The sequence below is a fragment of the Parus major genome, chromosome 1 (genome assembly GCF_001522545.3).
Source record: "Parus major isolate Abel chromosome 1, Parus_major1.1, whole genome shotgun sequence".
NCBI classification, from domain to species: domain Eukaryota; kingdom Metazoa; phylum Chordata; class Aves; order Passeriformes; family Paridae; genus Parus; species Parus major.
The window spans coordinates 4432853-4448586 of NC_031768.1; the positions used below are offsets into that span (position 1 = coordinate 4432853).

At 43.5% G+C, this 15734-nt stretch overlaps 1 protein-coding gene across 1 annotated transcript in view; it reads right to left on the reverse strand.

Annotated features, from left to right (window-relative positions):
* Positions 1-2004: 2004 nt before the first annotated feature.
* C2CD2 (C2 calcium dependent domain containing 2) overlaps positions 2005-15734 on the reverse strand; it is a 37016-nt gene continuing 23286 nt past the window's right edge. The window contains exons 11-15 of the mRNA XM_015644235.2: positions 15433-15546; positions 13164-13291; positions 12119-12431; positions 7073-7628; positions 2005-6477 (exon numbers count right to left, since the gene is read on the reverse strand). Coding sequence (XP_015499721.1) covers positions 7402-7628; positions 12119-12431; positions 13164-13291; positions 15433-15546 — 782 coding nt within the window. The 3' untranslated portion in view covers positions 2005-6477; positions 7073-7401. The remainder of the gene's footprint in view (positions 6478-7072; positions 7629-12118; positions 12432-13163; positions 13292-15432; positions 15547-15734) is intronic.

Below are 15734 nucleotides of genomic sequence, written 5' to 3' on the forward strand. Positions count from 1 at the left end.
TCTCAGTTGTCACCCATCCCACAAACCCAAGTACCAGTTTCAAAAGAGACACATAGAGAGCATTCTCAGCATGGGTCAGGCTGGAAGGGACCACAGTGTGTCACCAGGTCACATCTCCCATCCCAGAGCACACAGCACAGGGTTGTGTCCAGATGGTTCTGGAGTAACTCCAGCAAGGGAGACTCCACAGCCTCTCTGGACAATCTGTTCAGGCCTTGGTCACTGCACAGGGAAGTTCTGCCTCATGTTCAGGTGGAATTCCTGTGCATCAGTTTCTGCCTGTTCCTCTCACCTTGGGGCAGAGCCTGGATCCATCCTCAGGGCATTCCCCCTTTAGCTATTTATAGCTAATTTATAAATAAATTTATATTAATGAGGTCCCCTCTCAGGTGTCTCTTCTTTAGACTGACCAGCCCCAGCTCCCTCAGCCTTTCCTCATAGCAGAGATGCTCCAGGCCCTTATTTTGTCACCCTCTGCTGGCCCTGCTCCCATCCCTGCTGTGCTGAGGATCCAAGGCTGGACACAGCAGCCCAGAGGTGCCTCCAGGGCTGGGCACAGGGGCAGGATCCTCTCCCTGACCTGCCAAAAATGCTCATCACGATGCCCCCCAGGGCACCGTGGCCATAACTGTGACTGTCTTGTCAGGTGCTTGGGGAAACTGAAACAAGGCAGCATTTGAATTTTCAAAATATTGTACTTGGCAAAACAGTGTTAATTTCAGGATTAACAGAACCATTTCTTCTTTCAAAATGACTCACCAGTTTTAAATTACTACAGGAGTAGTAACTGGAGTTTTTTTAAGCATCTAACTGCATGTACAAATCATTTGCTTTTTCAAGGACTGAAGCTGACTGGTAGTTTTTGTATAGTCTGCTTTGTTTTGCTTTATGGTATTTAAACTTTAAATTTGCTCCATGCTCACATGGATTTCTGCCTGGTTTTCTCCAGCATCCAGCAAACCAGAGCTGTTTATCCTACTTGCAAGTGCATTCACTTTTTCAAAATAAGTATAAATTAATTCAGTATAGTTATCTGTACATTTACAATGCATGTGAATCTGGATCCTGCAGCTCCAAAATGATTTTTTTCAGCATTAACCTCAGACTATGAAATTGTACCTTATGCCAGGCTTGCCTGGGTAGAGAGATGAAAAATTGAAGATCCTTTATATTTATTAAGAATGATGAACTGGAGGGAAGAGTTTGGTGCCACACTTGGAGCTACATCCATTCCTGCTCTCCCTCTGATAGGTCTTGTCACTTTTGCTAATGCACAGGACTGGCATCATACAAGGTAAAAAAACTCACCACAGATTAGAGCAGGAAGGATGAAGGTTTGTTAATAAGAGACTATCAGTAAACTTGAGCTAAGCACTTAAATAATATTAAACAAACAGGCATGTAAATATAGGCCGTAACTCCCAGTAAGGGAATGTAACATTTCCTTGTAAAAGAGGGTACAGCCCTCAGTTTTGGCAGGAAAATAGAAACATTATTGTGGCTATTTTCACATGAATGCCTTTTATTTATTTTGTTGGGTGTTTTGTTGTGGTGGTTTTAATGTTGGGGTTGAGTTTTTTCCCCTCAGTCTGCTTTGTGGCAGAACTGATTTATAACATAACCCTTTCAATAAAATCATCACAACAGAACCTAATTCCCAAGCTGTGCTCATTCCAGTACTGGTGTCTTCCATATAGGATCCAGGCCCTAACACTCTTCTCCTTTTGCCCCCTAATTCAGGATATTACGACATAACTGAGAGAAAAAAATACTGAGTAACCACAGTGAGCTCCACAATTCCTTCTGGCACTGGATTTCCTACCCAATCTGTGTTTCAGGTGATTTCTCAAGCAACAAGGGGCTGCCTGATAGGCTGGGGTTATCAGGAAAGAACTCTGCCCCTGAACAAACAGGTAAATGGTCTGTGTTAAGCAACAGGTCAAATTAGTGAAGGAGAGCAGAAAACCATCTGTTACACCCAGGTATGTAGGACAGCACACCACACAGAGACAATTGGCTTTTATTGTATGTACAGCAGGAGTTAACTTCTTTAAAAAAATCCTCTTAGGTCTTTGTAGTGATATAATAAATCTGTACATCATAGATACCATAATTGCACCAACTGGAGTTTATGTATGCACAGGAAGAAAAACACACCACAGAAGAAGTGACTATGACAGTTGATGCTAGGAAAAACAAAAAAAAAAAGTTTTACCCCACCTGGAATAATACAGAGCATAACACATCATTGGGAAATACAGAGTTATTGTACTGGAAAGACCTCAGATCACCCTTCCCAGCTATTTTCACACCACGCCAGCACCTTGCATAGTAGCAGTTTGGATATCCTGAGTGAAGTGGTATTATTCACCCTTAACTTAAAGTAATCACCCTTGTTATATAATTAATCTGGAGTTGTTTGTCACCAAGGCTGAGGCTTAGCAATGTGCAGAAGCATATGCTGACTTTAAACACATGAATAAATCCACTTAGGTCCTGTGGAGGTCAGAGCATGAGGTCAGCTGTTCCCACTCACAACAGGAATGTCTTAGCCTGGAGCTATGGCACAGTTAATTCTATAAGCACTTGTCTCAAACCTCAGCTCTCCAAACCAAAGCCTGCAATAAACTCAACTGAAAAATCCAGGCAACTCTCACCATGCTCTGTGTAACACCCAGAGCTCCCAGACCTAAAAAAGGTGTTAAAACAAGAGCAAGATTCTTATTTTGTTTCCCCATCCACATTTGGTAGCATTTAATGCTTTCAACTTTGTTTTTTTCCTGTGTTTTGCACATCATAGGAACACCAGAACTCTCCAAGAAATAGCAGAAAGTTTTCACTTGAAAAACACCTAGAACCAGCAAGGAGATGCAGTACCAGGATGTAAAATGCTGTAAAATTCCACTGATCCCTAAATCTGGTGTAATTGCCAGCCAATTTCATCAAAAAAGCAGCATTATAAATCCAGTCCTCTCAAGAGCAAGACCATACAAGGTCTGTATGGCCCGGAGCCCCAACCTGTCTCTCATAGAAAGAGCAGGGAAAAAGAAAATCCATCAGAAAGTGTAAGAATAAAACCCAGTATTTAAGCCTGCACAGTGTATGAGCTGCCCATTAAGTCTAAGAAGTCTGGCAAAGATATTTCACTTTCAAAATGAACTTTTTTCCACCCTGGCATTCCTTCTGCCTTGGATTCCCAAGTTTCATATATGGTTAGGAGTGAAATGACTCTAATATTCTACCTGGGGCAAGTAGGATATGAAATACCAATGACCTAGGGATAAAGTCTTCCCCTCCTCTTTAGAGTGACTTTGAAAGGGATCTCAATCACTTTAAGAAAGTTACTTAGCTTGTATTCCCATTAGAGGTATTAGGTAGTTTTATTGCTTTCATCTACAAAGAGCAATGTAATTCTTGTACTATTTACTCAGTCAAAATTCACACTAAAGCTAAGACAAATCTTGGTGAGGATAGGGCTTGTCTCCTTTGAGGCAAATTTAAAGTTTAAATACCATAAAGCAAAACAAACTACAAACACAAATTAAGAACTTGCAGGTATGGGCAGAAAAATTCTTTAGAAAGAAAAACAAGCCTTTATCTCTTAGTCCTCATGAAATAAATACCATGCTTTCTTTGCTGTACAGAACACCCAGAAACACAAATGTGTGAGAAAAGGGACAGAAGGAATGAATATTTCACAGGTTGTTACCAATATACTGTCCTGATGCCATTAAATTGCAAGGCAGTAAACAAGAAGTTTTCAGTGTAATAATATCATGTAAAAATTTTATCTACTGTTCTAGTGGGTTGTTACTCAAATTCTTTATAATTTTAATAACTAGATATTTGAACAGTGGATCAAATTACAAAACACAGAAGGTGATTCCCTCTGGCATCCTTCACAAAAACTGCAGGACACATCATGATGTTATTTGTGCCAGTAAACAAATCCAGTCTTTCTGACCCAAAACTGCAGTGTGGATCCTGCAAGTTGTGAGGATCATACCAACCCAAATACACAAAAAATGTACATCCTCAGATCTTAAATGACAACCTAAGGAGGGGATGGGATTCATTACTGTGGCTCTTTGGGGTTGTCACAACTGAACAGCACAATTGTCCCTTTCTGTTTAGTGCCTTAGCTTGTTCTTACAGCAGGACATAAATTATTTGCAGAGGAGTAAGAAGAGGTGAGGAACACAGCTGCCAGATACAGAGATCCAACATCAAACCAAACAATGTTTATTTTCCTGAGGAGTGAAGGCAAATAAAAAAAACAGATTCCCTTTTTACACCAAACGCCTTGCCCTCCTCATCTGAAGAATTCCTTCTCAACACATGTGAGCCCAAACCTTCACACAGTTTGCAGTAAAGAATGTTCTTCATTCCCACCATCAAGACAAGCATTCAAGTGATCATCAAGACCTTAAGATGAACCACTTTTTTCATGTGTATCCGTTCTCTGGGGTAAGTTACAAGCAAATCCTAGTGCTGTATCCTGCAAGTTACTCAGTGTTATTTCACCCTGTTCTACAGTACATGCTAAAGCTTCTGTAAATTAAAATCCCAGCTCAGTAATTTATGAAGATTTCAAGTAATGTTATGTGCTGCCTCTACATTCCCAATTCCACAGCTCTTTGTTTTTTTGTATGGATGTGCTACCCATGGAGCTCAATTTTATTCAGATTTCTTGAATTTGTAGTTTTATCCTTCAGCAACAAGGACTGAGCATTTAAAAATGGCAGGGACTTGGCCCCAATCCTACCCTATAACACAGAGAGTTCCTGGTAAAATCAAGAGAAAAAGTGTCTCTTGAGGGAACATGGCATCAGGGGTTTTAATCATGGGCTCACATCATCAACCACTGTAGAACAAATGAAGAAACAAAATTTCTACTTTGTTTTCAATTAGAAATAAACAAAACTGTTCAGGCACATTCAGGCTGGACAAACCTGTATTACTGAACTGGGATTTCCAAGCACAATACAGCTCCAGAAGATTCATTTGTACCCAATTTTCAAAATACAGAACATTAAAATGCCTTCAAGTGTTTTCATAACAAGCAGCATGCTTAAACGTACAACTATTTGATAGTCTGGTCTACTGTACTACCACAGTGATCTCAGGAGGTTACACATAAACAGTATTTTTAAATAGTTAAAATATTTTGACAATTCAGTTCCAATATTTTCTTGGTAAAAAAGAAACCAAACCTCTCTACTTTGATATTACCAGAGTCCTTCAAAAATTTGAAATTTGAAATGTATTTCTAGTCTTCATTAACTTTCTATTTTTGATGAATGCTTTAAGTTGAAAGCACAAATATCTGCCAAAGTGTTGGATAGCTTAAAGGGAGGAAAGGGGCCAGGGGCAAAAAATCACTGTTGGCAAAGTAGGCACAAGGTCTATCATCCATTCACTTCATTAATTTAGTTGGAATGAATGGATGTTTTTCTTGGCTGAAGAGAACAGGCTTAGTCCTTTGTCCTCAGCAGGAATGTCAATGATGGAAAAGTACAGGTAAAGCATGAAAAATGGTACCTGTGAAATACTGACATTTTACTCTTCTTCATAGCCAAAATGAGAACTATACCTTTACTCCCATCAGTTTTTCATTTTAGACTAAAGGAGGCAGCTGAAATATTTAGCAAGGAAAGAAGGTTAAAAAAATTCATCTGACCAACCAGCCACTCAGCACATGAAAACACTGGTAGATCTAGAACCTGAACTAGGGGAATTAATATTTTTTCAAAAGCTTTCTTCACAACTGTGTATTTTAAGATCTCAGTAAGTGTTTGGCAAGTGAGACAAGCTTTCCAATGAAAAGCACTGTAGGTTTGACTATGCTCTATTCACCATTTACTGCTCTAGCTTTGCATTTGATATGATGGTTTATGTATTTGTCTAACAAGTACTTGGGAGAAGGAATTAGAGCCCCTAAGATGAGTTTTTGCATCACCAATACAGCTTCTCACACAGGGAAGAAAAGCTACATGTAAGATTTTGCAAATAGCTTCAAGTAGATTTTTAAAATAAAAAACCAAATTCTATTTTTTTAAGCATAACTCCTTTTAAGCAGAACATGAAACAATATGCTAGTATTGGTATTTGCATAAGTTATTGATTTATGGCTAATGTCAAAGGCATCTCTCCACCTACAGGGGCTGAGCAGTGATTAAAGCAGGCTACAGTTATTACAGTAGGATATCTGAGTCAGCGTTTTCCTTCTGCTTCTGAACACTCACCCGCTTCCAAACTACAACACAAACTAGATCTGGGCCTCTTTTTCCCCCTCTTTTCAGTCTGACTAGAAAAATCAGTTGCTAATGTTGCAGGCTGCAGTGAGGGAGCGCAGTGGGGTCTTCTCTCTCTGTAGAGGTTCAGTGGCATGAACTGGGTGTGATGTTTCAGTTCTGAGTCTCCTATTGATGTCAATCAGGTGGTCACATTGTGGTCCTTCCTGCAGGATGGGTCAGCCTGGAAGCCACAGTGGGGTCACTGGTGCCAGCTCCCTGCTCCAGCAGGGCCATCCCAGAGCAGCGGGCACAGGGCTGTGTCCAGAGGGCTCTGCAATATCCCCAGGAGGAGACTCCAGCCCCTCTCTGCTCTCTGCTCAGGGCTGGGCACTGCCCAGGGCACAAGTTGTGCCTCCTGTGCAGGGGGAATTGCTGGGCTCAGCCCCTGTCTGTGGCTCTGGTGCCATTGCTGGGCCTGGAGCAGAGCCTGGGCCTGCTCTGCCCCTCCTGCAGCCAGGGACAGCCAGGGATGGACAGGGACAGCCAGGGACGGACAGGGATGGACAGGGACAGCCAGGGATAGCCAGGGATGGACAGGGACAGCCAGGGATGGACAGGGACGGACAGAGACACCCAGGCACAGCCAGGGCTGAGGCCCCTCTCCGCTGGGGCTCCTCTCCAGGCTGAGCAGCCCCAGCTCCCTCAGCCTTTCCTGGGCACGGAGATGCTCCAGACCCTTCCTCAGCTCCAGGAGCTCCTGTCCCTGCTGTGCTGAGGAGCCAGGGCTGGACACAGCAGCCCAGAGGTGCCTCCAGAGCTGGGCACAGGGGCATTACCTGCTGGAAATTCTCTTCCCAGTGCACCCCAGGACATCAGGTGCCTTCTTGGTCACCACCTGCACCATTCCCCATCCTCCCTCCTCTTCAACAAGAAACCACATGCTCCTCCAAAAGCTGTCAGGACACATTCGGCACTGCTCGTATTCAGAGGAGCGACTTCATCATCAGAAAGAAGCAGCGTTTTGGAAAAATAAACCAAAAAAAACCCACTGTTAATAGTGAACATCCTTTTATGCAAGTCATCAGCCATATTTGTATTCTCTAGTACTGCTCTGTAAACAAGTGCTCAGCTGGTGAGCAGGGATCCCATCGGAGGGGGTTTGGGTTTATAGGTACGGCTCTCCCGAGGCACCGTTCAGTTTGCTCTTGCTCTTGTTCCTGGAAAGGAGCTTCTTGCTCAGAATTCGTGAGAGTGTCCCCCCCTTCTTGCGGCTCTCCTCTGACAGAGGCTGCTGCAGGAACACCAGGTCATTGTGGGACTGGCTCATTCCTGGGTCCTTCTGGTGATGCTGCCGGCGGAAAAACAGCTTCGCGCTTTTCTTCAAAATCCCACCTGTGGAAGGAAAAGGTGCAGGACACTTTAGACAGAACAGGCTGCTGTCCTCCTGAAAATCAGCTTTAACTGCAGCATGAGCTAGAAAAGCTGATCCTCTGATTTAAGTCTCTTTCTTTACACTCAGCTCCAAATGCTCTTCTGGAGGCCACGCTAGTGGTCACACACACATGCACAGCTGGGGGCTGTACCCAGGGCTCTCACGTGTCAAAGACACATCCAATCTTCCCAACCAGTAAAGTAGAAAGGATTTTATAAAAAGAATGAAAGAGAGGAAATAATGTTACTCTTTGTTGTTTCAGAGATCAAAGGAGGTGAAGATCAGCCTGTGAGGCACCACGTGAAGCAAACTTTAATTTGAGGTGCAGGACAAGAATACCTGGCAGTAAACACGTGTGCAGTGGTTCTGTACAAGCCAGGCAACAGGTGTTCTATACAAATTCAGCTGCACCACCCAGAGTAACACTCACAAAGCATTTGCTATTCTAAAACCCTGTTAGGAATAGCAATGCACTTCAAGCAGATTAAAAATAATATTACACCTGCTTCCAACAGGTTCAGAAGTCTGCCCAAATCCCTTCTGCGGTAAATTAAGTTGCTTTATTTTGCCGTGTTCCTTCCCTTGACCCCATGTCAAACCCAGCATGCAGCCAAGGCAATTGCAGCTGTCATCTCACCAGGGACTCATGCTGCCAACAGCAGCTATCACTACTCCTCTCTTTGCAAGCTTGGGCTGTTCTTACAGCCATTCTGCCAAATTCCACCCTCCCTCTCCATGTGTGCCCGTGTGCCTGGTGTGCAGCTGGCAGGGACACTGCTCCAGGCTACCAGCAGCACTCAGCCTGGTTGGGACATCAGCTCTGTGTTAAAATAGCATCAGTTCAGTATGGAATTGGTAGGAGCCCGTTTGAACAGAGGACCCAGGTGACAAGCCAGCACAGGAGCTTCTGGCAGTCACACTTGGGTGCAGGGACAGTCTCTGGCAAAGCTTCCACCCCTCCTCCCTGCACCACTATCAGCTTTCCTGATCCTTTCTCAGGTCAGCTATTAATTCCTGTCATGGTCCTGATTCTGCTTTTCCTCCCACTGCAAATAGACACAAAAAGCAACACACAGTGCAGCTCTTTCATGGGGACACTGCCAGAGCAAGAATTAAATGTTTGTCCCCCAAGGACCTGACAAGGCCTCTGTGTCACATTGCACACAGTGACAGCTGCAGAACAGGTATTTCATGGCAGCCAGATGCTGCTTTGTACACACCAGAGCAGTCACAAACATGTACTTGGGTTTATTACTGTGTACTTTAAGGGCTAAGCACTCAGCACCTGGGAGGATATTCAAGCATGTTTTTTTCTGGCAGCTGCTGAGACTCTCCTCACAGGGCACAATGGGATGGGAAGCAGAAATCAGTTGAAAGCAACCAGAACTTGTGGATTTGAATCTCGACTGCTCTCCCATCAGCCTCTGATTGATCTTTTTGGCAAGGCACTACCACTTCAAACTGTTGTCAGCAGCACAAAAGAAGCAGTGTTCCACCCCAGGATGCTGAGAGTTGTTGATGTGCAGAGGCTGGGGGGATGCTGTGCAGCTCCTGTTTGAGCAGGCAGCTGTTCTGCCCAGCAGCCCTGGCAGCTGCAGCCATGCCAGCAGCACTGGGACACAAGCTTTTAACCCTAAACAGATTTTTAGTCCCATCCACTTTGTCATTCAGACTGATTTTCTACACCAGCAACCAGCACCCAACTAAGAATGCTCCAAAAATTGTGCCTGGGACAACTCCATGCAGCTGAAAAACCATGGGCAGCACTTCCCTGCAAGCAGCACAGGCTCAGCACAAGCAGCAGCCCCCCAGAAGATGAGAGCTCCCTGGTGTTCAGTCTCTCCTGCCTGGAAGCTTGCTGCATGCCCAGCCGTCTGCAGCCAGTCTGCAGCGTGCTGCCTGCCAGTGGCTCTGCCTGTTGTGGAGACATGCAGCCCTGGGAGGAGGCAGGGCAGGGCAGGAGCCTGGCAGTGCTTGTGCTGCTTTATGTGCTGGCTCATGTGCTGTTTGCATGCTTATGCCTCCAGTTCAACAGGACCCATGTGGCAGCCCTGCCCCCAGCACCAGGAGATGAGCAGAGAGCACTGCAAGAACTCACTGCACCAATGTGGGGTGTTCTGAAAGTGCTCGTGGGGGTGGGATCACTTCTGAATCTCACTGGTGCTAATGGAGGAAGATTTCCTTCTACATCTACAAGGATATGATAGAGATTGCTTTCCATTCCTTCCCAACTTCCAAAACAGTTTTCATGCAGGTGGGTTTTGTAAAAAGCTGCTGATTTTGTAAATACCTGCTGAGATTGTGGTAGCTCTGTAAGTTAGGCTAGGAAAGCTTTATCTAAAAATGTCTAAGCAGCAGGTGTTAAAATAAGTTTAATTTGTATGTATATCCAGTTATGGGGTCACACATGGCTTGCATGAGCAGATTTTGATTACCAGATACTACAGCAATGGGCATGATGGAGAGAGATTAGGAATGCAGAGCATCCCTCCAAGCCTTCCTTGCTGCCCTCTCTGTGTGACCCTCCTGGACAGCACAACCACCAGAAGGATGATTTGTCACAGCAGACTGGTCTGCTAAGACACCTGAGCAAAGGAAGGTAATTTTGGAAGGAGAAAAGGAATGGATGAGGGAAGAAGAAAATGGGTGCCAAACTAATTTTTGCTTCAGTTTTTACAATGAGTGTCTCATTGTAAAGCTACGTTTTCTTAGGGATAAAAAAGAAAAGAGACCAAAATAACTTACTGTGTAGGTAATTAATTCTGGCTGGCATAGTAGTCATCTTAAGTTATAAAAGGGAATGGGTAAGAAAGAGGAAGTCAGAAAGGTTAAAACCCAAACAAACAAAAATATGCAAGAGTAAAAAAAAAAAAAGTCCTAACTTTAAGACATTAACACACACAAAAGGCTTTTCAGAGCAGAAAAGGTTTTGTTTGGGTTTTTTACTGCATTTGGGTTTTTTTGTTGTTGCATTTGCGGTTTTATTTGTGGTGGGGTTTTTCTGTTGTTTGGTTTTTTTTTTAAGGGAAAGCATTTGACAAACAGAAGCCTTCAACTATTCACAGCTCACTGAAGGCAGGGGGGTTGAAACGTTTTCCCATCTTACTCCATAAAAGCTACTCAGCTGTGACAAAGCAGAGATTCAAGACTTCCACAAAGACATCTGTGTATAATGAAAGGGATGTGAGCCAGTTTTTTTCAAGTATTTTTTCAAGATGATATAACTCTGTCAGAGATATTTTGCAGTTTTTTTGCAGTCTTATACTGAATTGTGTGAAAAGGATCTCTAGAAACCTCAATTCTTTGCACAGGGAAACCCAAAACTAGACAACAACCCACATACAAACATCCACTTGCTTGCTTTAGAATAACATGTTGAAGAAGAGTCCAGAGGTTTTGCAGTTTCTCACACAGCTTCCTAAACTCTTCCAGGCTCCAAAATGAGCCAAATCCCGTGACAACTAACCCACTCCCCTCACCCCAAACACAGCCAGGACTCAGCAGTGCCCGAGCATGTGTGTGACAGGGATTGTTGCTGTGCCCTGCTGATCTCTCATGTGCAGCTGTGGGAAAAGGGAGGGTCCTGACAAAGAGCTCCAGTGTCTGCCCTGTGGGTGAGGGGGGGATAACCCAGTCAAATAGGGAGGTTTTGTTGTGAGCCATTCCCCAGGATCTCTGGGTGAGGAAAGGATAGAAAATAAGAAAGCAGAGAGGGATGGATATGAGTGAAAAGCACAGTCCACTGCACTGGCCCTTTTCTAAGACTTCCTAATAACCCCTGTGTTTACCACAAACCAGTGCTCAGAGGTTACTGGATTTACCAAGGAAACACAAAGAACTCTTAAGACATTTTCAAACTGAAGCTATTCAGGTGTGTAACTACCTAAGCAAAATGATGATGCCTTATTTACTTATTAATTTAACTTTTACTCCATTTTCTTCAGCAAATTATGCATTAATAAAATGAGTGGAATGGGGGGAATCTGTTCACCAGGCAGTTTCTGCTTCAGCTGTGGTGCTTCCCTGAACACTTTAGTGAAGGCAGGGGAGCCTTGTGCTCAGACATGTGAAGGAGGAAGAGGAATGTATTGAAAAGCAACTGTAGATCCCTGCCATCTTCACCTTGGTAATGGGGCTGCCAATACAGGGCAAGTCCTGGGTTACAAGGACGCAGTTTTCCTTGAGGAATTGATAATGTGACTAGTGATTTCTCTCCCCAGTAACTGAGTTGGGTGTAATGAGCTGCCAGCTTCTAAGGGTGAGCTGTTTCCTCAGGGAGGGGAGGGTAAGAAAGCCTGAGCTGGCTCAGAGAGCTTCAAGTAAAACAGCTTCAACCAACACCATAATCACAAAGAGCATGAAGGACAAAAAAATCAATAAGAAAGGATGAACTACTGCAGCCAATTACGTAGATAAAGCAGTTACTGAAGTGGAAGTGAGGATCATGTACCTTTAGACTTTTTCATGCTGCCAGTTTCTGAAACACTTAATGAACTCCCAGATATTTCTTCAGAGGTCTGGTCTAAGAGTGTGCTGGTGTCCCACTGCTGGCTGCCATTCTCCAAACCCCAGGCCTTGTGGGTGCTTTGCTGTGGGTCGGTACCAGGGTCTTGTTCTGAAGCACCCAGTGACTGCTTTTCATCAGAGGTGATCTTTGCAACAGCTTCTTCCACAGAGGGTGGATCTGCTTCCCTGCAGGAGCTGTCCATGGCTGCAGCATAGTCCATCATCAGTGAAGCTTCACTGTCCTGAGATAAAGAGGTCTGCCCAGTGGAAACAAGAGACAACACTGACACAAGTCATCCTGCTGAAGAAAAACAAACCTCCCTGCAAGTTATTTGAACTCTTTCCACTTGTATTGCTCAGGAGGGGCACCTGAAGCTTCCTTAGCTCTACTAAAAGAGAGGAGCATTTAGCAAAGTTTTAATCATGTTGCAAAGGCCAAATGGGTGAAAAAATCAATTAAGTGAATTCCTTCCACCTATCCCTGGCCCCATGACAAATAACAGGACTCCCCTGTACGTGCTGCTGTAATGGAGTGTCAGCATACACAGAGAAGCTTTTGGTTCTTTTAAGAAAATTAACATGAAAGCATTTCATCCTGTCTCACTGTCTGCCCTCCCTCTGGAACAGAGACCAGAGAACCACAAGTTTTCAGAGGGCTTTAACAGCTTTGAAAAAAAGCAGAAAAATCTTTCATACCTCTTCAGTGCATCTTCCCTACATGGGTGAAAGAGAAGGATTATCCTCTCTTCTTTCCTAAATTGATTTTCCCAAATCCCTAACACCACTCCTATCCAAGGACACCGTGCATCTTAGGCTGTCAAATTTAACAATCACAACCAAACACCCTGATTTGGATGAACTTGAAACAGTCACAGAAACCACCTGGCACACCAAACTGGATTCTGCAGGGGCAGCAGAAGCCATGTTAACGTTGCAGAAAAGGCTTTACAGAACTAAGCATGAACTCTGAGTGCTGTTTTCTGCTCTACCTTGGACACCCCTGATATGATAATGGTGCTTTTCTTTCGAGGAGACTTCAGCTTCTGCTTTGCAGACTCGCTCAGCTGCCGAATGGCCGCCTCTGCCACAGGGTCGGTGCCGTTCAGTACCAGCAGCTCTGAAAAGAAAGGATCATTTCAGAGGGGAAAAACAGGAAAAAACAGAGCAGAGTTTGTCCTTGAACTAAAATTCACAGAAATAGCATAAAGACTGTAAACTTTCCAATTCACCACCCAGCAATCAGGTCCTGTCTTTCCCTCCTGTCACTCATTTTGGGGAAAAGGTACCAAAACTGGCACTTACAAACCCTTTCCATGAGAAGCAGGGACAAAACATGCCATTATTTCAGCACATTGCTACCCTGTGGTGACAGTGGGGACATCAGGAGTTATCACAGTCATGAAGAACCATAGTTCTAACAAGGCTGGGTACATAATTCTACTTCCTCAGGTACCTTTTTTTGTTAATTTGCTCCTTTTCCAGACCTCCCTGCTCAGCATTTCCAGTTTTGCTATGGCACTGTGATAGGATGGGGAAGGCAAAGTAGCTGCCTCCACATCCTGTAAAGTCCACCCCTTTTCCCCTCAAACCACTGCACAGGAATATAAAGTCTTCTGTATAAAATGCTTTTTAGTGGCAAACACAAATTTATTTTTCAGCATGGCCCTTTCTGGCATCTAGGACAAAAATACACATTGATCAAATTCATCAAGCTCAGGAACAAACAAGGCAACAAGACAAAAATCCCCATGTTTAATTGCCTGAGGTAGACTTTTCTGGCAAGAGTTTTAACAACAATAACAACAAGAACACAGGCAGGAACAGCACCAGTGTTAACTAAACTGAGCAGTGCCTTTAGTTATTGTGACAGTAATGCAATAAAAGTTGAGGCCTAGAACTAAGAATATGTGTGCATGTCTGCACAGTCATCTCAAACCTTGATTTTTATCATCTCCCCATCCCCTGCATTAATTCTTATTGCTGTCATGACTCAGAACTATGGCACAGACACAGCATCTTTTCCAGAGTGCTTGCTGTTATTTTGCCATGATATTTGTAACAACTTTTACCTAAGTTACTACCACACCAAAAGCTTCTTTGTATTTCTTTCACTTGGCTTTAGTTCTAATGAGTAATTCTTCCTGTATAAACACTTCACAGAAATCCCCCTGCACTCCCAATAAAAACATTGTCCATAACAATATGGAATAAGCTGTCTCCAGGTGAATTTTCCAGTGTTTTGTGTCTTTAATAACATAAACACTTAGAGTCAACTCAGAAGTCTTGCACTATCTTAACATTGCCCAAATTGATGTAGCACACTGCTTCATGGTATCAGAGAATTTCTTATCCTAGAGATAGGAAAAGATCCAAGTGCTGTTACAGCTATTCATGGTTACTGCTTCTTGCCCTTCCCAATATTTGCTTGCCCATAGGTTTGTGTCTCTCAGAAACCTCCTGATTGTGCCAGGAGCAGCCCAGATCATGTCCAGATTGTCCATTCCCCACTCAGACCTGTACAAACCAAGTGAACTCCACACCAGGTGCCACTGGCAGCCACACGGGGTCACATCTGTCACTGCTCTTGCCCACAGAGCCACTGAAAAGTGACCACACAAAGGACTGAAAAATGAGCTGAAGATTTACAGCTGCAACTTGAAAAGGTAAATTCCCCAGGGACAGCATCAGGTTTATAGACAATTCAAAGGGAATTTGTAATTATTGTCAAAGTCACCTGACACTCAGAAGGAACTTCAGCTGTATCCAGGTGACTCAGGAAGGTGGAAAAATGGGCAGAGCAAGACCAAAAAAGCCCAGTGGCAGGGCTAGGGAGAGAACTGAGCCTTCCTTACATCAGTTCAGCCTCTGCCTTCTCTTCAGACACAGGGGACTTAGAGGTTCATGTCACAGGGTTTTAATTTAGTGCAGCATCTCCCATGCCTTTATGAAAGGAGACAACTTTCATTCAGAAGTAAGAGGAAATACTTACTTTTGGCTTTTCTGCAGTCTCCTCCCCTCTCCAAACCACAGCTCATTGTTATTTACTCAAAACCAGCAATTTAAATTGCCAATTAAAACCAGACTTTCACTGCAAGGCTGCCATACCCCAAACCACAGTGCTTTGTAACATAAACACCCCAGTGCTGCTGACAGGCAGCAGCCACAGGGCTGGCTGTCATTTTCACAGGATCACATTAATCCCACATCTGTGCAGAACAGGGACATGTTCTCCTTGGCAGCTCCCAACATGGTTATTACCTGTATCTGAAGATGACAAAGTTTTGCTGACTGGAGCACCATGAGAATGGAGGGCTTCAACAGTGAAATCCTTTTCAGTCACCTTTACTTTAACTGGAGTTTTCACAGGAGAATCTGAGGATCAAGTTTTTTGGTTATTTGAACTGCTCAAGACATTTTTTATTTATTATACTATTTATTATACATATATCTGTATGTATGTACAGATATATTATCTATATATATAGATATCTATAATTATCTATTATCTATATATATAGAATATATATCTATAAATATATAGAACATATATAGATAGAATA